Here is a 23,929-nt window from a genome sequence, read left to right as displayed (position 1 = left end):
ATCAAGATCATAAAATACAGAAATACACTACATGGTAAGAATCAGTCTGTGTATTTTATTGTAATTAAATATTTCTACTGACACAAATGACACTGGAATTAAACTCTACATGACATGACTATTATTCATAATCAAGATAATCACAGGAATCTGGCATAACAGAAGCAATATGTAATAAAATAACATCTTATGGAAAAATAGAATATGGTTTATTTGCCTGATCCAGTCCAATCTACGTCCAGAGGCACCATTTTCAGACTCTTAGTCAAAGCTAAGACGTCCACATGGCAAAAAGGGCGGCCCTACATTTCAGGGACCTTCAGTAGTGAGGAAGTATCATCTGAAACTGAACATCACGACTGAAAGTCTTCAGTTTCTGACAGACAAAAACTACATTCTATGTACGTCAATGATGTTATATTTAAAAAGCTCTTCATTTCTCTGATATTGATCTGTTACTGTTTAGTTCACCTATTCAAGCTGCTTAACAGCCCAATCTGTCTTAAACTCTTATGTACATTTTTAAAGCAGGTGTTTAGAAGCTTCTATACAGCCACAGAAGGAACTGATGAACACACAGCTCTGTGCCGCAGCCGTGTTCACAGATTTGACCAATAAAGACCGAAAACACACACATTACCATGTAGAATCACACACTGTGTGTGTGTGTGTGTGTGTGTGTTCTATAAGACTTCATCCTCTCCTCATGACCCCCAGTGTGTGTGAGACTCAGACCAGGTCAGGTGTTTGTTGGTTCAGATCCTGTAAAACAGGAAACAGGACAGAATGATCAGACATGAACACACACTGATCACAGTCAGCACTCAGACTCCACCCACAGACACAATCAGGATAAACACCATCACTAGATAAACAGTACAGCCTCATTAACACTAATAAACCAATAAACAGCTCTGATTCTCTCATAGACTCACTCATGAAGACAGCTGTCGGAGCCTCAGCTAGAACGTTGATTTAGTCTTGTGTGTCAGACCGCCGACCCAGTGCTATCTTCTTGCTATCGTCCTGCTAAGTTCCTAAATCAACCAAAAGCGGTAAGTTCCTGCAATATCATGGCTACTGCTGGTTTCTTTGCCTGCTCAGAGTGTGGCACGTTTAGTTTAATCCCCTTTTCCATCTCTAGTGATAATGATAGTGGCTGTGTTTATGCCAGCTAGTTAGCTCCCTGGTGGATAAGGTGGACCAGCTAGAGGTGCACATCCGGGATTTATTAAGGGACAGACAGCGAGATTCACCGCTAGCAGCCCCGGGTGCCTTAGCGAGAGTCAGCACCCCCTCGACTCCGGCGTTAGAGCCCTCACAGAGGAGTGAATGGGTGACGTCTCTGCGACATAGCCGGAAAGCTAAGGCTAATGCTAACACTGAGGCCAAAGCTAGCCCACCAGAACACCACGCTCTTCCGATTCATGTGTCAAACAGGTTTGCCCCGCTCAGCGAAGCTGAGGAGCCTGTTAAAAGTGCTCTGGTTATAGGAGACTTGATAGTTCGACACGTGAAATTAGCTACTCCTTTAGGGGCGCCAGCAGTAACAGTTAGCTGTTTACTGGGAGCCAGAGCGCCGGACATTAGTGGTAACCTTAGACTGTTAGCTAATAAGAGATATTTGAGGATAGTCATCCATGTAGGGGCCAATGATATTTGTCTGCGGCAATCTGAGGTAACTAAGGGTAATATTAGAGAGGTGATTAAACTGGCCCAGACGATGTCCGATGCCGTAATCTGCTCTGGTCCCATCCCAATGTGGTGCGGGGCTGAAGCCTACAGCAGACTTTCAGCGTTAAACTGCTGGATGTCCAAGTGGTGTTCAGAAAATGAAGTGGGCTTTATTAGATAATTGGTTACATTTCGAGGGCAAGCCTGGTCTTATAGGTAGGAATGGTGTCCACCCCACGCGGGAGGGTGCTGCCTTACTTTCTTGCAGCATAGCACATAGTCTTTTAGTTAGTCGGCAGAGTAGTGTAAACAGCTGCTGACAATCCAGAGCCGGGACCAGGCCGCAGACAGACAGGCTAAACCGACCGTCTGCGAACCGCCTTGAGGCGTCACCTAGGTTCCACTGTATTGAGACTGTGTCTTTGCCCTGAATTTAATCTAAATCTAAATGTAAAAAAACTCAATCAGCCCATTTCAACAACCTAATCAATATTAAATCGTATTTAGATGATAGCAGCAACACCTCAATTCAAAAATTTGGGTTACTAAATATAAGATCACTAAACTCAAAAGCAGTCATCGTAAATGAAATTATAAGTGAGTATAAATTTGACGTTTTCTGTCTCACCGAAACATGGGTTAGACAGGATGAATATTCAGCACTAAATGAAGCCACCCCTACAGGTTATAATTATGAACACAGCCCAAGATTATCAGGCAAGGGAGGTGGATTATGTGTAATCTACCAAAATACCCTAGATATCAGAAACAATGTGACACCTTCACTTCTTTTGAGGTTCTTTCCATCAACATTACAAATCCGGGCACAAAACAGAACACATTTTGATTATTTAACATTTACAGACCACCAGGACCCTACTCAGAATTTTTAAAAGAATTTAGTGATTTCGCTGCAAACCTAGCTGTGTGCAATGATAAAGTAATGATTGTAGGAGATTTTAATATCCATTTTGAGAAGGCAGATGACCCATTAAAAAAGGCATTTACTACAATCCTAGACTCTGTTGGTATTACCCAAAATGTAACAGGGCCTACCCACTACTGTAGTCACAATTTAGATTTAGTTCTGATACTCAGTCTTAACATAGACAGGCTTAATATCCTACCACAAACCTCAGTAATCTCCGGCCATTACCTAATTTCTTTTGAGCTACATCTTAGCCATAATATATGTACGTCCCCTCGCTATTCTACAAAGCGCGCAATAAAACCATTTACCGCCCTACAATTCGTAGAAAACCTTCCAGAACAAACAACCCTAGTCTCCACTCCATCAGACCAAATGGAGCTAGATGTATTAACCGACTATTTAGAAAATACCTTTCAATCTACTTTAGAAAATGTGGCACCACTTAAAATAAAAAGGATAAGACAGAAAAAGCTCGCCCCATGGTACAATGATAAAACCTGTATCTTAAAACAAACAGTACGGAAACTAGAGCGGAAATGGCGATCAACCAAGCTGGAAGTGTTCCACTTTGCCTGGAAGGACAGCTTTATAGAGTATAGAAATGCTCTCACTAAAGCTCGCTCAACATATCTGGCCTTGCTGATCAAGAATAATAAATAGAATCCTAGAGTACTGTTTAGTGTGATTTTCAGAATTACAAAAAATCAAGCAGGTACTGAACCACAAATTCCGGCGACTCTCACCAGTGAAGTTTTTATGGACTTTTTTAATAATAAAATCGAAAATATTAGACAACAAATTCAACCCACAGTATTAAATCCAACTTGGCTGTCATCTGACATGGCTGATATAAAACATTACGTAGTTGCAGAAGAAAGGTTTGAAACTTTCTACCCACTCCCACAGCTAGAACTAGAGAAGATTATCTCCTCTGCAAATTGCACAACCTGCACACTTGATGCAATCCCCTCAAAATTACTCAAAGAAGTACTACCAATTATCATTAATCCTCTTTTAACTATAGTAAACTCGTCCCTTAGCCTGGGCCATGTACCCAAAGCTTTTAAACTAGCAGTTATTAAACCTCTGATCAAGAAACCAAACCTTGATGCTAGCCTATTGTCTAAATACAGGCCTATTTCTAACCTACCATTTATATTTAAGATCTTAGAAAAAGCTGTAGCCCAACAACTTAGTTCATATCTACATAAGATCCACATATATGAAAAATTCCAATCTGGATTCAGGCCACATCACAGCACTGAGACAGTTTTAGTTAAGATAACAAATGATCTTCTTCTTGCCTCTGATCAAGGCTATATATCCCTGTTGGTGCTACTTGACCTCAGCGCAGCTTTTGATATGATAGACCACAATACTCTCCTAGAAAGATTAGAAAACATGGTTGGAATCACAGGGACAGCCCTATCGTGGTTCAAATCTTACTTAACGGAACGTTATCAGTTCGTAAAGGTAAACGATTTATCTTCCAATTATTCAAAAGTAAGATTTGGAATTCCGCAAGGCTCTATTTTAGGACATTATACATGTTACCGTTAGGCACAGTTATAAGTAACCATGGCATTAACTTTTACTGTTACGCAGACGATACACAATTATACATATCAGCCAAGCCTGATGACAAATACAGGTTAAAGAAAATAGAAGACTGTGTAAAAGACGTGAAAGGCTGGATGTTGCGTAAATTCCTCCCTCTAAACAGTAACAAAACAGAGGTTCTCCTTCTGGGTCCAAAAGTGGCAAGAAATAAATGATCAGATTTAATTTTAAATCTCGCTGACTTACCAGTTATACCTGGTTCAGCAGCAAAAAAATCTTGGTGTCATACCTGATCCAGATTTATCATTTGATCAACACATCAAATGTGTTGACAGCTAGGACAGCTTTTTTACATCTTCGCAATATCGCCAAAATAATTCAGAAGGTTTCATCTGGGGGAAGAGCCTTTTCTTATAAAGCCCCCAAACTCTGGAATGATCTTCCAGAAAATGTTCGGGACTCAGATTCCGTCGCAATCTTCAAATCTAGGCTGAAAACTCACTTGTTTAGCTTTTGGTAGTTAATGTTTGCCCTTAGATAAAGGCAGCAGATCCAGGGGTCCATGGACACAGGGAATTATAGTAAACTGAGACGCTGGTGCTGTCGTCCTGCCGCTCGCACGCGATCACTCAGGTTTGTGGACGGTGGAGTGGAGGGATGCCAAATTGTTTCAGGGTGCTCCCGTGTCTGTGTGTCCTTTTGGTTCTCTCCTTTTAGTTAAGCTGTTATAGTCAGATCTGCTGGAGTCGTTAGCCACACCCTGGAAATGTTTTACATATTACTATACAAACACCCATACAGAACAAAACTAACTCCATCTCCCTACCTTTTTCCGAGTAAACGACTGCCCACCTGTCCGGCCGGACACTGATGGATGATTGTCTGTTGAGCTCTCCTGCTACCCGCTTCAGACCAGTTGCCCACGCCCCAGTCACCGCCACTTGCCCAGCTACCGCCACCTGCCTTGGACTAGCTGCCCACCCTACACTGAAGTTTTCATGGACTCCTAACTATTACTACTACTATTACTACTACTATTAATATTAGTAGTATAATAATTTTGTAGGTAGTTTGACCAGAGGAGGATGACTCCCCCCTTGTGAGCCTTGGTTCCTCCCAAGGTTTCTTCCCCAGCTCTGAGGGAGTTTTTCCCTGCCACTGTCGCCACTGGCTTGCTCACCTGGAGGATTTACATTACATGTTAAAACTTTGTCCTTAATGGATTTCTGTGAAGCTGCTTTGTGACAACATCAGTTGTAAAAAGCGCTATACAAATAAATTTGACTTGACTTGACTATGAAGAAATTCTTCATTCTTAGTAAGACAAAAGGCACCAGAGGCATCAGGATAGCATCACATCAAAAAACTACAAACACCACATATTCAAATATGAATCATTTCACACAAAAGAAACGAGAAGCTTTATCAGAACACTTCAGTGAACACCTCAAACAACACAACCCCACACAATCTGTATTAAACACACTGATTCATTCCTCATACAGACCTCGAGATCCATCACACACAACAATCTGTGTGTCTGTGTGTGTTTATGGAGAAGGTTGAGCTCTAAAATGTTGTAGATCATCCACTGAGTGAATATGTGTACAGAGACAGTAATTCAGTAACTCACTTTAGTTTCTCCAGTTTACAGTGTGGATCCTTCAGTAGATCAGAGAGCAGCTTCACTCCTGACTCTCCTGGTTTATTGGAGAGTAGATTGAGCTCTCTCAGGTGTGAGGGGTTTGATTTCAGAGCTGAAAACAGAGCAGCACAGCCTTCTTCTGTAATACTGCAGTTATACAGGCTGTAGAGAAAAGAAGAAAAACTCACATCTTTATTAACATCCACAAACATCATATCACACACACACAAACACAGAAGAACAGGTCAAAAATTGTGTGGGTGGGAATTAAAGTGATGATCTCACCCCAGTTTCTCCAGTTTACAGTGTGGATTCTTCAGTCCAGCAGAGAGCAGCTTCACTCCTGAATCCTGCAGTTTATTCCCACTCAGGTTCAGTTCTCTCAGAGTTGAAGAGTTTGAACTGAGAGCTGAGGACAGAACTGCACAGCTTTTCTCTGTGAGATTACAGTTATACAGCCTGAGAGAAAAATGATGATCTATCAGAAACACTCAGAACACCTCAAAACTGAGACACCTCAAACATGAACATCAATTCAGCAGATAAAATTAAGAGAATGATTAAAAACAAACTACAAAAACAACAATCATTAAAACATACATATACACACCAATGTACTTTCTGTCTTTTTCACACACACTAATGTACATACTCTCTCTCACACACACACTAATGTACATACTCTCACACACACACTAATGTACATACTCTCACACACACACAATAATGTACATACTCTCTTTCACACAGACTGATGTACATACTCTCTTTTCCATCTTTATTAACATTCATAAACATCTCACACAAATACAGAAGAAAAACAGGATCTCTGTCACACACACACGCACTCACACACACACACACACACACACACACACACACACACAAAAACAGCCTCAGCAAAAATGAATAGTAGATAGAAAAGTGTGTGTGTGTGTGTGTGTGTGTGTGTGTATGAGTGAAAGTGCTGATCTCACTCCAGTTTCTCCAGTTTACAGTGTGGACTCTTCAGTCCAGCAGAGAGCAGCTTCACTCCTGAATCCTGCAGTTTATTCCCACTCATGTCCAGTTCTCTCAGACTTGAGTAATTTGAGCTGAGAGCTGAGGACAGAACTGCACAGCTTTTCTCTGTGAGATCACACCTCCACAGCCTGAGAGAAAAATGATGATCCATCAGAAACACTGACACCTCAAACATCAATTCAGCAGATAAAATGAAGAAAAAATGAGAAACACAAACTACACACTAAACACAATTTAGAAATCCACACACACACTAATGGCTGTACTCTCTTTTTCTCTAACACTCACACACAGACACACACTAATGTACAAATCCAATTTTATGAAGTTGAGACAGTGCATGAAATGCAAATAAATACAGAAAGTAGTAATTTATTAATCTAAGTTGACCTGTATTTAAGTGAAAGTACTACAAAACTGCTGTGTGTTTGATTTTTTATTTTATCAACTTCATTAATTCTGTAAATATACACTCATTGTATTATATATGTTGATACTTGGAAAATGTTCAGAAAAGTTAGGATGGGTCAATTTAAGACTAGGAAGAATCTTAAACAGGTGATGCAATTAAGTTTTCCTAAAAACAAGCTTCCAGGAAAGGCTGAGTTCTTTATGAATAATAATGGGTTGAGGCTCTCCACTTTGATGGAAAGTTAATCTGCAATTAGCCCAACATCAATAACATTATTATTATTATTATTATTATTGTTCACATCATTATTTCTATAACATAATTGTGCCAGTTCATCTGCAGGTCCTGGGCACTTTGATGGTAAAATAACATTATTACGCAAAACTAAAACTAAACAAAGTGTCTCACACAGACACCACAAAGCAATGTTTCAAAATGCTTCATTACAAAGCACATTAAACTAAACCAAACTGTCCAATCCCTAAAAAGATGAGACCATTTAGGATTTTAAAACTAAAACTTACTAAAATATTACAATAATGATGTTGATTTGACTTTTTATCAAAGCCTTTTAAAGCTTGTTTATATACTGTCTTAAGTGTTCTTAAGTGGCTTAAGAGCAGTCTTATATGTTTTTGTCCAGCTTGTTTTACAATAAGTAATATGAGAATAATAAATTAAATCAAATAAATCAATACTTGTGCTACATGTGCTTATTAAAAGTCAGCAGTGAATCAGTTTCACCTCTAGATATTTAAACTCACACAACTCTAAACTTCTTCTCTTGTACAAATACTTCTGGATCAATATTGGCATCAGCCTAACTTACAGAATCATACTGATGTTTTTCTCCATAATCAGATGTAAATAAGATTTTCTCATCTGTCTGAAATCAGTGTCTGTATCACTACATCTAAAAACTGCTTATCATTTACATGCACATAAATAACTGTGTTGTCTGCACAGATCTGACAAGTAACAGCAGGAGGACAGACATCTGGAAGGTCACTGACATCTAAACTAAATAACAATGGAACAAAACTGACCCTTATGGAAGTCTGACCTCATAATCTAAGTATGTAGATTTCTAAATATGTATTCATATGCTTTTATTTATTTTCAAAGAAAGACGTAATCTATTTAATTGCAACAGATGATATATTAACAAGTTACAACCTATCAAGTAACATTTTATGATTTACTTGCTTAAATAAAAAAGTAGACCAACCACAATTCAAATAAATAAATAAATAAATAAATAATAGATAAATAAATAAATAGATAAATAAATAAATGAATAAATAAATAAATAAAAATGATTTAAAAAATGGTTTTAGTTGAATCTGGTATGAAATACTGATTGGCTAAGCTAGAGGTTTCAAGAAGACTTTAAATTGAATTCTTAAAACATAATTAAATTAGATTTCTCCCATATTGTCAGTGTCAGACTGAGAACTAAGCACAATGACATTTTAATGATCTTTTTTCTCCCATGTTTACAAAGGGTGCCAATAATTATGGAGCTGACTGTATGTTTGCAATAACAAATTAGATGCTTCTGAACATTTTGGGGCCATACGTGACATCCTGCTGTGGGGTCCCCAAACCCCACCAACTCAGTTATTTTTATGCAGGTATGAGTGCACAATAATACAATAAATAACTTTGAATATTATATTTAGGTTCTAGATAGCACCTAGATAGAACCTAAATAGCGATCATACACACAGAGTACATTTACTCAGTTATGTGTCTCCAACAGACAAGAAAACTCCTGAGCATGAAAAACCAGTCTGCTGTACTGGGCCAGCAGCATCGTTCCAGTATAAAGTTTTAGTGATTTTAAGATGAAAATTCTGGTGTATTTTGATGAGAATAAATAATACAGCAATTACTGTGGAATCACTTAGTTTACTGAGATACACACACAGGTCATGTCCATGTGCTGTTTTCTGAGTAACATTCAACATATATGAAATTTGGTAGAGATCTTCTTTTTGGATCTTCTTTTGAGACCCCACATCTATTATAAACAGAGGTCACTCTGCCCATCTTTTATGTTCTACTTACTCCAAAACAGCACGTCATGCTTGGATCATTATTTGCAATGTAATTTTTAGACAGTCAATAAGTTCACACAGCTGTTACCACAGAAATAAACTAAATCTGTTTCAGATTTGAAGTTGTAGCTGATTATCTTCACTACAAACAATGATAATTTACACATATGAGTGGGTGAACGTGTGGAAAGACTCACGACAAAGAGCTTATAGCAGAAGATGTGCACAGGGAGGTAAGAGTTCTTTCTCAGTGCAGAAATAAAGGCTTAAATCATCCACACTGAGGAGTCTGAGCTCTGCACTGACTCTTTACAGAACAATCTTCAAATATAATCCTCACTGAGACACATATAACAATGTGGGCTACTGTGGGATCTGTATGCAGAACACACAGTCATGATACAAACACTGTAACAATAACACAAAGCTAACATTATTGCTGACCAACTGAACAGAATAACTACCATTACAGTATCAACAGGGAACAACAGATAATCCACACAGACACTCAAGCAGCACTGTATGATAATAAATACACTGAAAACAAAAATCAACATTTCGTGATGGAACGACTGAAGAGCTGTTCAGTTCATGAACCACCTTACAGTCAGTGCAAAGAAACTGGGAGGGTCTTTCTTTAATAGCCCTGAGTCTGTCAGTTCACTACCAATGATCTTTGAGGCAGAGCTCACAGTTCCTGAACCACACAGTGATGGAGAAGGTGAGCATGTTTTCTATCATAGCTCTATAAATCTGTGACACTCTCTGCCTCAAGACCCCAATTTTTATAAGCTGGTGCAACAGAAAAGCCTGTTTGTAATTTAATGATGTACATAATGAAGTAATTTGAGATGATTGTGCCCAGATACTTAAATCATGGTTATTAAAGAGCAACTATACTCTAAGACCTTTTTTCATTAATAACTGAAATGCATTGTTTTGTAACAATAATATATACCAGCCTTGCTTAAAACGTAAACACATTTTTCCAAACTGTAAAAATATTATTTTTATCGTGGTCAGTTCCACCTCTGATTCAACTCTGCTGTAGGTGTGGATGACGTGTCACAGTATGCAAATTAGCTAACCAACGTTATGCCCCAGATGATGCCCGACGTGTGCCCAGAGTCATGTCGAGAGATGACTCTGCTCCTAGAGTGAGGCAGAACATCAGCGCCGTTCTGGATGTTTTCCATACATATCATCTCATCACATTTACCGTGTTATTAAGTGTTCTTTTTAGTTATTATTGGTAATTCTTAGTTATTGTATTTATAGATATTGTAGTTTTTAGCCTTTAGACTTAACCAGCCTTTTACTGATAAACACTGTGTCCACTCACTGTCCACTCTATTAGACACTCCTACCTTGTCGGCCCACCTTGTAGATGTAAAGTCAGAGACGATAGCTCATCTGCTGCTGCACAGTTTGTGTTGGTCATCCTCTAGTCCTTCATCAGTGGTCACAGGACGCTGTTGGCTGGATATTTTTGGTGGGTGGACTATTCTCAGTCCAGCAGTGACACTGAGGTGTTTAAAAACTCCAGCAGTGCTGCTGTGTCTGATCCACTCAGACCAGCACAACACACACTAACACACCACCACCACATCAGTGTTACTGCAGTGCTGAGAATGATCCACCACCCAAACAGTACCTGCTCTGTGAGGGTCCATGGGGGTCCTGACCACTGAAGAACAGGGTAAAAGGGGGCTAACAAAGTATGCAGAGAAACAGATGGACTACAGTCTGTAACTGTAGAACTACAAAGTGAACCTATATAGTAAGTGGAGCTGATAAAATGGACAATGAGCGTAGAAACAAGGAGGTGGTCATAATGTTATGGCTGATTGGTGTATCTTGCTGAAATGTTTAAATTGGAGCAGTTTTATTTCAACAGTTCACAATGCTTTGCACTTAATTCTCTGGTTTATATTCGGTTATTTTGGTTGATTTTTTTATTAGGAAAAACCTGGAATGATTGAATTTGCCTTTTGTCTAAATTTTTGTTGGATATCACACCTTTGGTTGTGTAAGTTTCATTGTTGGTTACACTTTTTAGTCTTGGTTTTGGTTTTTATCTTTTTGTATATTTGCAGCTTTTCAATTGTATGATTCTGTCTGGCACATGATTAAATGCGGTGTCTTGTTCACACTGTCAGTTTGGTGTATCAGGTAGAGATTAACAAACATTCAGACAATCGTGCTCTTAAAGTAGCTAAACGTAGCCACTACTCTTTCTGGAAAAGTAGCTAAATTGTAGCTGGCTACACATTTTAGAAAAGTAGCTAGAAAATAGCTAACTACTAATTTTTCAGTAGCTATCCCAATCCTGCTTATGGCCTAATAGAAGTATGTTTTTCAGGTTCAAAGAAAGTCTATTTATTAATTCAGAATTCAGTACATCTAAGAAATCAGGACTCAAGTTATATTGAATATGGACCTGCTGAACAGATCATTAGAAGCTAGCTGTCTTGTTTTTGGAGAATGTTCTACTGTTCTGCACCTCTGCCCCTCATTTTTCGAGCACTATGTTACATCAGTGGTTTGAGTCAGTGGCTCATACTGTTAAGGCTGAAGATGCACCGCCTGATCAGAAACACCTTCTCTTGATGAAGATGGGGACGGTAGTGGAGAAAAATCTTCAACCCTGTAAGATCTTGAAGTTGCAAAAGTGCTGTTTGATTCTGTCTCTGCATATTTACTGATAGCTATAAACACAGCAGCCCAGCCAGGAGTGGAGTCAGCTGAAAACAGTGGGGTGTAGTTACTCTTTAATGATCAGGATGATGAGCTTTGGAGCCTTTTCTCCTTTGCAAAAGTCAAACTACCGGTTCTTTGGTTTTGGGAATATTTAGGGTCAGATTGCTAGAACTGCACCATTCGCAGAGCACAAAGATAAACTGAGATGTTATTCACCTCTCAGATAGGAGTTCAGGTACGGTTATGAGGAACATGCCACGTTCAGATGATCCTGCATGTTATCTTTTTAAATAACTTCAGTTTAAAAAAAAAATATTAGATTATTTACACACACACACAAACACACACAAACACTTACACTCTCACACACACACACACACAAACACTTACACTCACACACACACACACACACACTCACTCTCACACACTCACACACACTCACACACACACACAAACACTCACACTCACACACAAACTCACACACACACACACACAAACACACACATAAACACACACACATAAACACACACAAACACTCACATACACACACACAAACACAAACACACACACATAAACATACACACATAAACATACACACACAAACACACAAAAACGCACACACAAACACAAACACTCACACACACAAACACAAACACACACACACAATCACACACACAAAAACGCACACACACACAAACGCACACTCACACACACAAACACTCACACACACAAACACTCACACAAACACACACACAAACACACACACAAACACACACACACAATCACACACAAATAAACACACACAAAAACGCACACACACACAAACGCACTCACACACACAAACACACACACACAAACACACACATAATTGTGCACACAAACACACCCATGCACACAAACACAAACATACACATGCACACACAAACACACACACACAAACACTCACACTCACACACACAAACACTCACACTCTCACACACACACACACACACACACCAATCAAATCAAAGAAAAAATTATGATAAAAATTCTTAATAATAATAATAATAAGAAGAATTATTATTATTATTATTATTGTTATAATAATAACAATTCATCAATAATAAATGTTTTTAATTTGTTAACATGTTAACTTACGTTAAGTGAGAAAGTCAACAAAACAAAGTCTGCATCCTTTATAAAGGGAAATCTATTCTCTTATTTCCTGTTGTTGGGGATCTTCTGTGTTCAGGGATTATTACTGTAATATCCAACAAGTCTGTCCAGTTCAGTCAGTGCAGAGTGTCAACAGTAGAGGAAGGTGAGTGAAAGTACAGCACAGACTGGAGAGAGTTTCATTTAAATGTTACTTTTCTATTTTTGTCTAAGATATTTAAAGAATTTCAGATTCTATTCATTATTTTTTACACCTAATTGTATTGTTTAAAACCCAACCGTATTTTAATCCCATTAGATACTCGTATTGCTAAGATATGAGATTTGACAAATAAAGAAATTCCAAAATGTGTGAGCAATAGATTTTCCATAGATGCATGTGTCCTCACACATTATTAGCTTAAAAAACATAATAAATATTATGCGAAATATAAAAATTCTAAATAGACACATTTGATTCTGTTGCGCAGCCTAGGAGTGAAACTTTTCAGTAAAAACAAAGACCAACACATACATATAGTAATACATATAATGTAAAGAACAGGAAAACATCAATAAATCAGTTCACAACAGAGCAACAAAAAATACTCACACAACTTTTCTGGATGCTTTGGCCACTGGCAGCAGCCTCAGAAGACATTCCTCTGATTTGTCAAATTTGCTCAGGTCAAACTCATCCAGCTCCTCTTCTGAATTCAGCATCACAAACGCCACAGCTGACCACTGAGCAGGAGAGAGCTTAGCTCCACTGAGACCACTGGAACCTCCTCTGTTCAGGTATGTTTGAACTTCCTGCAGTAGAGAATGATCATTCAGTTCATTCAGACAGTGAAACAGACTGATTGTTTTCTCTGGCGATGGATTCTCTCTGATCTTCTCCTTGATGTACTGGACTATTTCTTTTGTGCTCTGAGAGCTGTATTCTGTCTGTGTCAGTAGACCTCGTAAGAGAGTCTGACTGGACTCCAGTGAGAGACCCAGAAGAAAGCGGAGGAAAAGATCCAGGTGTCCATTCTCACTCTGTAAGGCCTTGTCCACTGCAGTCTTGAGGAAATCAGACATGGTTGACTTTCTGAACAAATCTTCCAATCCAGGTACTACATTTTCTTTCTTTGAGATGAAGTAAAGAAATGCATATAAAGCAGCCAGAAACTCCTGAACACTCAGATGCACAAAGCTGAAAACCTTCCCCAGGTGCAGCCCAAACTCCTCTCTGAAGATCTGAGTACACACTCCTGAGTACACTGACACTTCTCTGACATCAATGCCACACTCTCTCAGGTCTTCCTCATAGAAGATCAGGTTTCCTTTTTCCAGCTGTTGGAAAGCCAGTTTTCCCAGTGCCAGAATCATCTTTCTAGTCTGTTTATGATCAAGGTCACTTTTTCTTTGGTACTTTTGGCTGCTGTGTTTGATCTGAAAGATCAGGAAGTGTGTGAACATTTGAGTCAGAGTCTTGGGGATCTCTCCACTCTCTGCTTCACCCAACATCCTCTCTAGAACAGTGGCTGCAATCCAGCAGAAGACTGGGATGTGGCACATGATGTAGAGGCTTCTTGAGGACTTCGTGTGTGTAATGATTCTTTCAGCAAGGCTCTGATCACTGATCCTTTTCCTGAAGTATTCCTCTTTCTGAGGGTCACTGAACCCTCGTACCTCTGTTACCTCGTTAATACAGTCAGGAGGGATCTGACTGGCTGCTGCTGGTCGAGTAGTTATCCATAGGAGAGCAGAGGGAAGCAGATTCCCCTTGATGAGGTTAGTCAGCAGCACATCCACTGAAGCTGACTGTCTGACATCAAATACACTCTCATTGTTCTGGAAATCTAGAGGAAGCCGACATTCATCCAGACCATCAAAGATGAACATGACTTTATAGTTATAATAATCTCCGTGTTTTAATTTTTTTATGTCTGTAAAAAAATGATGAAGAAGAGCTAAAAGACTGAGCTTTTTCTTCGTCAAATTGAGCTCCCTAAAAGGAAGTGGAAATATGAAGAGAACATCCTGATTGGCTTTTCCTTCAGCCCAGTCCAGAATGAACTTCTGCACAGAGACTGTTTTTCCAATTCCAGCGACTCCTTTAGTCAGCACAGTTCTGATGGGTTTGTCTTTAAAGATGTCGTTGCATTTGATGGGCGTCTCCTGTGTTGCTGGTCTCCTGGATGCTGTTTCAATCTGTCTGACCTCATGTTCTGTATTGACCTCTCCACTCCCGCCCTCTGTGATGTACAGCTCTGTGCAGATCTCATTCAGAAGTGTTGAGGTTCCAGGATTCGAAATTCCTTCATTAATTTTCTGACATTTTTCGCTCAGTGTGGATTTGAGCTTTTTATGACAGGAAGAAGGAAGTTCTAAAGAAATAACAAAAAATAATGAGTAAATGGGTTAAACAGTAATAATTAATATTGAGTTCCAGGATGTTCACAAAGTTGTAAAATTACAGTTCAGCTGTGATGAATGTAATTAACAATATTTTACTATCATAATTTAAACTCAGTAAATTTATGTACATAATGAATAATCACATGATCTCTTACTGGTCTGTAGTTTGTTAGCGAGGTCTGTCTGGTTCATGTTCCTCAGGACATGCAGTGTGATCTTCAGCGCCCCCTCTCTGACACTCTGATCCTCCTCATCCTCCACCTCTCTCTCAGAGCATTCTGGGTAATCCAGATTCAGGAGCTTCACAAACCTCTTCAGCTGATTCTTTACCAGAGAGATGACTTTGTGCTCCAGCTCCTGATTGAAAATAAACAGGAGCAGAAATGGGGTCTTAAGCATTAACTAGTGTAGGGTTAGTTAGTTAACTAGCCAGGGGTAGTGTAGGCCACTTAATTAGGAACTGCACACCTGCTAAGTCAGGCAGTTATCAATTATCCAGTAAACCAATCGTGTGGCAGCAGCACAATGTATATAATCTTGCAGAAGTGGGTCAAGAGCTTCAGTTCACGTTCACATCTAAACATGTGCCGGTATTTGGTAATTCGGACTACCGTGATATTGATCATGCATGGTAACATTATCGCGAACACTATGAAATACCGCTACAGAAATTTTGTCAAAACACTTCTCAGACATTTTGAGAGATGCGGGTCAGCTTTGCTTTGACAAACTCCCACTGCTGTCTCGCTCTGATCTATGATACAGTCCTTCATCCATCACGGCAGAAGGAGCAATGCAGAATCAATGTTTATTTGCTTAATGAAGTTACTTGAGGAAAAACAAATATAAAATGTGGCCTTTACAAAATTTATGGCACTTTTTATACTGTATGTTTATCCAAAATATTCACCTATGCAAATAAATAAAACTGTGCACTAAAATTTGCAGAAAGAAATACCATATTTAAGTGTGTTCCCTGTTAAGGATATATTAACTTATTTTCACTTAGAAAATCAATGAAATATGTCTTGGAAAAGGGAGTGTTCTTCCAGAGTGCCTGTCATAGTGATAGTGTATTGTAGAATATCATATTATAAGAAGCAGAACTCAAAATCACTGCCCATTACTACAAGGTAAACATTATATTTCTCTCTTCATCTATAATACCGCTTTAAATGAAAATTAAATGAATCCTTGTTATTGTTTTAAAATCAGATTAGAGACGTTTATTTAGATTAGCATATGTCTCGGAAAACTGTGGCTCATTTTCTCGTCTTTGAAATTGTGCTGTTATTTTTATTTCTCCAATATTTTACTTATATTACTTAACCACTACTATCCTACATCAGCACAGGTACTCAAGATGTTTGTATTCTAATGTTATACTGACAGACAGACAGACAGACAGACACACACACACACACACACACTTACCTTGATCACTGACTCCATCTTTCTGGTAGTGTCTGGTTTCTCCTCCTGGACTCTGCTGGAAAACATTACATTTCTTTGGTAAAATATTCAGGAGAACCTGAACAGCACATAAAATCATCTTACATGACAAGACATGAATTCAACTGCAGTTACACACACTGTGCAAGATATAACATACAATGAATGTTAGAGCAGAACTGTAACAGCTGACACTGACATGTGTTAGCTGAGAACATGACTCACAACATCAAGTTTAATATCTTAATTTGACTGTAAATTCTATCCAGAACTGAAACAACCAATCAAAACTGAATAAAACCCCACTTTCCTAATGACAGCACCTGTTAATCTACCAAGTAGTGACAATGACAGCCATGATCAGATCACCAGTCAACAAAATATGAATAAAATAAATATCCTGATAAGTGAAATCATCTTAAATTTTTATATATACTTAAAAAAACATTTTTTTTTTGCAAATAGAATGAAATCATTTCATTTGATCACAAAACATGTAACACATTAATTTGTGTGCAAAACATGCAAAGAATATCAGAAAGTAATGTAAATAATCTTAAACCGATCTGATATTTCGATTAACTAGACTTTAGATGATTTTACTTATTAAGATGTTTTTTGCAGTGTAACAATATACAATAAATTACAACAGCAGTATCAATATCAATATACAGTATATTTTAAATTTTACATTCAATGTTATGCACCACATGAAATGAAGAGCTGCATGCAGTAAAACATTTTTTTTACTCTATGCATCTTTATGTAGAGCATCTTTACATCTAATTCTTCAGTTTCACATCATTCTTACCTGAGATCAGTAGATTTATTATCCTCTCTGAACCCTATTAATCTGTCCTCTGACTGGTCACTCTTCATGGACACACAGCTGGGTGCAGGTGAGTCAGATCTCTCACCCTGATTCAGTCTAAAACACAAACAATACCAGACAAACTGTCTTACATGGTGGTGAACTAGAGAACAAACTCACTTCACACCAGATCACATTATTCTCTCACCTCTCAGCTTCCTGTGTGTCCTGTTCCTCAGAGAGACTCATTTTGGAGGTCATCTCTCCTCCTTCAGATCACACTGAATCCTGAACACACACACACACACACACAGAGACACACACACACACACAGAAGCAGTCAGATTTACCTGAAAGTGTCTCTGTGAAGTATAGTTTCTCTCTGGGTCTCTGAAATGTCTTTAGTCATCAAGTTAGAGTAAATTCTGGTGGTTAAAGCTTGAATTCTAAAATAATTACCTCTGTATTTCCTCTCCTGTTGCTGTTTATGTTCTCTGCAGTAAAAGAACACTAAAGATTTCACCTTCACGTTAAACTGGTTTGGACTGGATTACAGTGTCACCACAGGAGGAAGTGCTGGAAGCCTTTTTACAGGTTGAAGAGGGTGGAGTGATGAGTTTTCAGACCAATCACAGAGCTCTCTTCACCTACCTGGCTGAACAGTCTGTCCTTAGTGAACACAGGAACTTTCTAGGTTACCTGTGTGTAAGACTTACTTACAGCTTTATCATTTCACTCACAACAGCGACTGAGTCCCAAAGTGAGTGACGTTTAAATGATCCACTGTTTACATATTTTATTAAACAATTTCACTCCACAGAATGTCAAAATAAAATCCATAAAATGTTCCTTATGTACATCCTTTGAGCCCTGACTTTCTCTCAAACTCGCAGACTGCTGTACACAACACAAACACTCCAACTGCAAGTTGCATAGCTTAATCATAAACATGACTGGGATTTACTTCATTCATTATGCAGCTGAAGGAATGGCTGGAGATACGGTGACAATCAAAATCATACAAAGAGTTTTATGTGAAAAGACTTGATACATGTTGTGAAGTTATGGTTTTGTTTACACTTTCAGTATGAGATGTTCTGGCTCTGGCATACAACCAATTAAAAATACCATTATATTCTAAATAAAATATTAGTAAAATTCAAGATAAAAGTATTACAACTAAGAAATCTCCCATTCCATTTCAGTAAAGATGTCCTGCTGGTGCTCCATATAATCAGAACACCAGTGTCCATATTACGGTATGTTGTCCGGTCTCCCTCTGTCCCTTTGCTCCAGCTCTCACCTCCTCTGCTATTTCTGTTTCTTTCATGGTCAGTTCTTGAGATCTATATAGAACCATTTTGTGCTTAAATGGTTCTTTGCATGGTGAAATGGTTCTACAGATTGCTGGAGAATGTGTTGTGTATGGTGCTAAGTAGAACTTTTTTACAAAGAGCTCTGTGTGAAAAGACTTGATACATGTTGTGAAGTTCTAGCTTTGTTTATATTTTCAGTATGAGATGTTCTGGTTCTGGCATATAACCAATTAAAATACTCTAACATTCTGAATAAACTCAGACCAGGTGAACACTCAGTCCAGTTCAGTAATGATGTCCTGGTTTGGGTAGAATTTCATTAAAGCGTGTTTAAAAGCCCTCTAGCTCAGAGCTGCTGTAGCAGAGAGAACACTAAACTGTGCAGTGCAGAGCTGCTCCAGAACTGAGACTGAAGAACTCACCTGTAGTGCTTTATTTCCTTTAAATCCACCAGAAAAGTGCGTGTCAGTGGAGGAGGAGAAGATGGACACACTGACCACAAGCAGATGATCCAGCATGGTAGCTTTGGGGCTCCACCAGCTGGAACAGTGCTGGAGCAGCATGCTGTGCTACTGGACTCCTGGATTAAAGGAAGCAGATCTTTTCAGTAGGACACTCGTACCCACTGCACAGAGACATTGTGACCTACGTGTTATAGTTGGTCAGATAACAGTTAGTGTTAGAAATAAGCTCACGATTAGCCAGCACTAATAAATAACGTCAGCTATGAGAAACATGAAGACTAAGCTCTACAGTAACTGTGGGCATTAAATGACAGACTAAACCTCATATTCAGAGATACTTTAGCTGAATTTCTCCACAAGCAAAAGTAAAAGTTGCTGTTTGTGAGCTTAAAATGTTCAGAGTCCTAATTTTAGCTAAAGGCTAAAGAACACAGTACACAGTTCAACACAGGGCCGTGACTAGACTGTACCAACATCAGGGGCTGAGCCCACGGCCCGTTTTACATGGTCACATGGTCACTTAGCCTGTCCTCTAGAGTCCAGAGCGCCTCCACTATAGACTGTAAAACAGTTTATCAGTTCAAACTAAAAATGTGAATATCTTTATCTAAAAGAATGAAGTGCATGTATAATTACCAGCTGATTAAATAAATCTATCTGTATCTGCTGGAGCTCCATATATTCAGAACACTAATGTCCATATTACAGTATGTCGTCCTGTCTCCCTCTGTCCCTTTGCTCCAGCTCTCACCTCCTCTCCTGTTTCTGTTTCTTTCATGGTCAGTTCTTGTCCTCTCTCAGCTGCTTTAGTGTTCAGCTCCTCTCCAGCCTCTTCTACACTCTGCTGCTGCTGCTGCTGCTACATTTAATTCAGTACTGTAAAATGGAAAAAACACCTTCAGCTAAAAATGAACTGCATGTATAAAAACCACCTGACCACAGATACACACATCTGTATGAACTGGTTCCCCATCTGATCACAACTCAAATGACCTCATATTACTCTGTCCTGTTTTAGTTCTTACAACATGCACCCTTAATAAAGGTGGTTCTTTAAGGGTTCTTTATGTAACGGGTTGACTTCTGCGTTGTGTAGGGTTAGATGATGAACGAAGTGATGACATCAGCACACCAGCTTAACATGAGGGAGCATTTATTTTCCCCATCTGCACAGAGTTTACAAAAGGCGAATAAACAGGCTTCATTAGCTTTTCTCTCTCTCGTGCTCTCAGCAGCGCCTTCTCTCACAGTGGCGTTTTCCAAAGAGAGATTTCATCAATCATACATTAAAAGAAAATAATAATAAAAAAATACATATAAAGTGACCTGTAAGATGTACATGCTCCCCCTTTACTGAACAATAAAAGATTAACATATATTTGACAATGTAACTCAACATACCTGCACAGAGTTTACAAAAGGCGAATAAACAGGCTTCATTAGCTTTTCTCTCTCTCGTGCTCTCAGCAGCGCCTGTTAAACACCATGCACTCATATCACAATAAAGCTGTTACACTACACGAACTATACAACCCTAAAATTATGAATAAAAGTTACAGCTCTTCTTTACAAACAACCAAATGCATACACTGTCGGTTTAATCTTGTCATATTGAGCAAAAGAAATATCCTGTGAACAATTAGCATCCATACTCTAACTTCACGACTAGCATTCCACCTTAACATTCCACCTTAACAGAGCTCGTGGCCAACAGCGAATAAAGAAAACGTACTAAAACCTCATAAAACAGTGTTTTAACTGCACAACAGCATAACCAGTGTGTGACATATTGTTTTTGTGACTGAATGAACTCATTTTATGTCGAAAACGGGAAAATACAAAGTGTGTTTTAACTCAAAATTACGGAGCTGCACCAGCACATACCTCCTCTCACCGTGGCGTTTTCCAAAGAGGACGAAAGGTGGGGCTACAACCTACTTCGTACTCCACTCACGTAATGGCTGCTAAAACTCCGCCCATATTGAACTTGCTCTAGTAAATCAGACTTCTCTCTGTTATATATTCCTCAAGCTAAATAATTTGCGGTAGACAAAAGAAACAATAAAATAATTAAAACTAAGAAATTTACAGAAAGAATTTTACATTTAATAGTCCCCCTTTCTCTCCTCAATGAATGCTCCAACAGTTAAAAGCCCTTGCTGATTTCAAAATAAAATCCCTGAAGTGAACAATCTAGTGTAACAACATCACACTGCCACATTCACCCCCACTGTTTTACAATAGATTATGAACTAGCCATCTACAGCACTCTTCTGTACAATAGTCACCTTCCAATATATGCGCTAATGAAAACAGATCATTTCTAAATTCCCAAAACTAGGATGTAGTCCCTCACCATAAAACCAGGAGTGGTTACTCAGCCATAAAGCTGTCCCATTAAGGACTAAGACAAACCAGGGGTAGCTAATCCCCAGCTTGGCTATAGAAAACAATGCCATGTACATAGTTTTAAATGTAGACTGCAGCACTAGTTATCACTGCGTGTCCAAAATGTCAGACACCACAATCTGAAAAAGACTTTTCCTTCCCAAAGATTACTCTATGTAGGTTTTTATGTGAAAGAAAAGAAAAATAAATAAATAATAACCCATTTCAAAACCCCATTAATGAGAGTTTACTATTTGTTTAAGGTTTTGCACAGACATAGTTTGGATGAGTCTATTTACTGGTTTAATGATTCTTCCGAGCCTGGTGCGCATTTTATCAGTTTGAGTAACCTTAGAGGAAGCTGAAAGTGGCTCTAGAGTGTTTGAAGGCAAAGTGTCTACTATTGCGACTGTAGATACCACGTTTTCACGGGACCTAATGGTTTTAGAGCTAATCTCAACATGTTCAGTGTCACCATGACATGACAATGAGTGGGGTTGATTCTGAGAAATTTCCGCAGACCAGGTAGAGGTTGTTTCATCCAGACCTATGACTGGGTCATCCTGATCGCCCTCTTGTTGAGTTCCTGCCCCATCTTCAAAATCAAGACTGCCTCTCCCTCTTTCTTCGCACCAGTCCTCTGCATCCTCAATTTGTCCCACCTCTGGAGTGTCCTGTAAATCCTCAACCCATTGGGTTGTACTGTCACCACACAAATCACTCCGATCATCATTCGCTGACATGTTAAGGCTTATACTGTCTGTGCTGTAGGAGTTCTGACTTCCAGACTCACCCCACAAAGGTACTGGTAGGAAATTCACTGGCATTAGTAAATTTCGATGAACAGTTTTAGTCCGTCCTGTACTAGGATTACGAATCCTGTAAATGTTCAGTGAGTCATTCTTGCCCACCACCACATAAACTGTGTTCTCCCAGCGATCAGCTAATTTCTTTTTGCCTCTCTCGCCTTTACTCACAAGAAGAACTCGGTCTCCCAGGTCTAGTGACTGGCCCTTACAGTTGCGATTATAGTTTTCAGCTTGTTTGTTCTGTTGCCGCTCTGCATGCTGCTGTGCCAATGACATGGCTTCCTTTAGGTCTTTCCCCAAAGATTGAACATACCTATCTACATCGACTGTTGCATTATCCAAGAGGACGCTCTCGAACATGACATCAACCGGCAGACGGGGGGTACGACCAAACATGAGAAAGAATGGCGGGAAGCCAGTGGTCTCGTGCACAGTGCAATTATATGCAAAAGCTAGAGTGTTCAACAACTACAGCCATTTGGCTTTGGACCTAGGCGGGAGTGTACGTGAATCATATTTCCCAGCGTTCTGTTAAAACGCTCTGCCTGACCATTGCCCATTGGGTGGTACGGCGTAGTGTGTGATTTGCTGACTCCTGCTAGCTGTAGTAATTCAGCAATGAGAGAACTTTCGAAGTTCGCACCCCTATCAGAATGTAAGCGCTTTGGGAAGCCATATACGCAGAATAAATTATTCCACAGAAGACGGGCGACTGTCTTTGCAGACTGATTTGGGCAAGGGTATGCACAAGCAATCTTCGTGAAATGATCGGTTATCACTAGTACATCAACAGATTTGTTATTTGCATCCTCTGCAGACCAAAAGTCAACACACACTAGCTCTAATGGTGCAGTCACAGAAACAAGTGGCGCCCTAGCCTCTGGTTCTGGCGACTTTCCCAGAATGCACCTCTTGCAATGTGAAACATACTCTTTAATGTCTTTCTCTATGGAAGCCCAGTAAAACCTTTGCCTTCCAAGCCACAGGGTACGCTGTTGCCCTTGATGGCCGGCTTCATCATGTACCCCTTCATGACATGGTTTCTCAGAGCTGCTGGAACAACATACTGAAACAGCCTCTTCTTAGACGCCGGTTGTTTTGTCAAACGATACAGTATACCCATGCGTATTGTAAGTTTGCTCCA

At 39.2% G+C, this 23,929-nt stretch overlaps 1 protein-coding gene across 1 annotated transcript; it reads right to left on the bottom strand.

The window, feature by feature from the left end:
• Positions 1–35: 35 nt before the first annotated feature.
• Positions 36–18,382, bottom strand: LOC118800787 (NLR family CARD domain-containing protein 3-like). The gene is made up of 10 exons (XM_036560933.1): positions 18,268–18,382; positions 18,017–18,096; positions 17,809–17,925; positions 16,980–17,034; positions 15,701–15,902; positions 13,753–15,514; positions 6,788–6,961; positions 6,096–6,269; positions 5,799–5,972; positions 36–762 (listed from the first exon to the last, which is right to left on the bottom strand). The coding sequence occupies exons 2-10, from the start codon at positions 18,067–18,069 to the stop codon at positions 756–758; spliced, it is 2,718 nt and encodes a 905-aa protein (XP_036416826.1). The 5' UTR covers positions 18,070–18,096; positions 18,268–18,382; the 3' UTR covers positions 36–755.
• Positions 18,383–23,929: the final 5,547 nt, after the last annotated feature.

Source organism: Colossoma macropomum, unplaced genomic scaffold (genome assembly GCF_904425465.1).
Source record: "Colossoma macropomum unplaced genomic scaffold, Colossoma_macropomum, whole genome shotgun sequence".
NCBI lineage: Eukaryota > Metazoa > Chordata > Actinopteri > Characiformes > Serrasalmidae > Colossoma > Colossoma macropomum.
The sequence above is the reverse complement of the archived record's forward strand: the minus strand, read 5'-3'. Positions and strand labels throughout refer to the sequence as shown.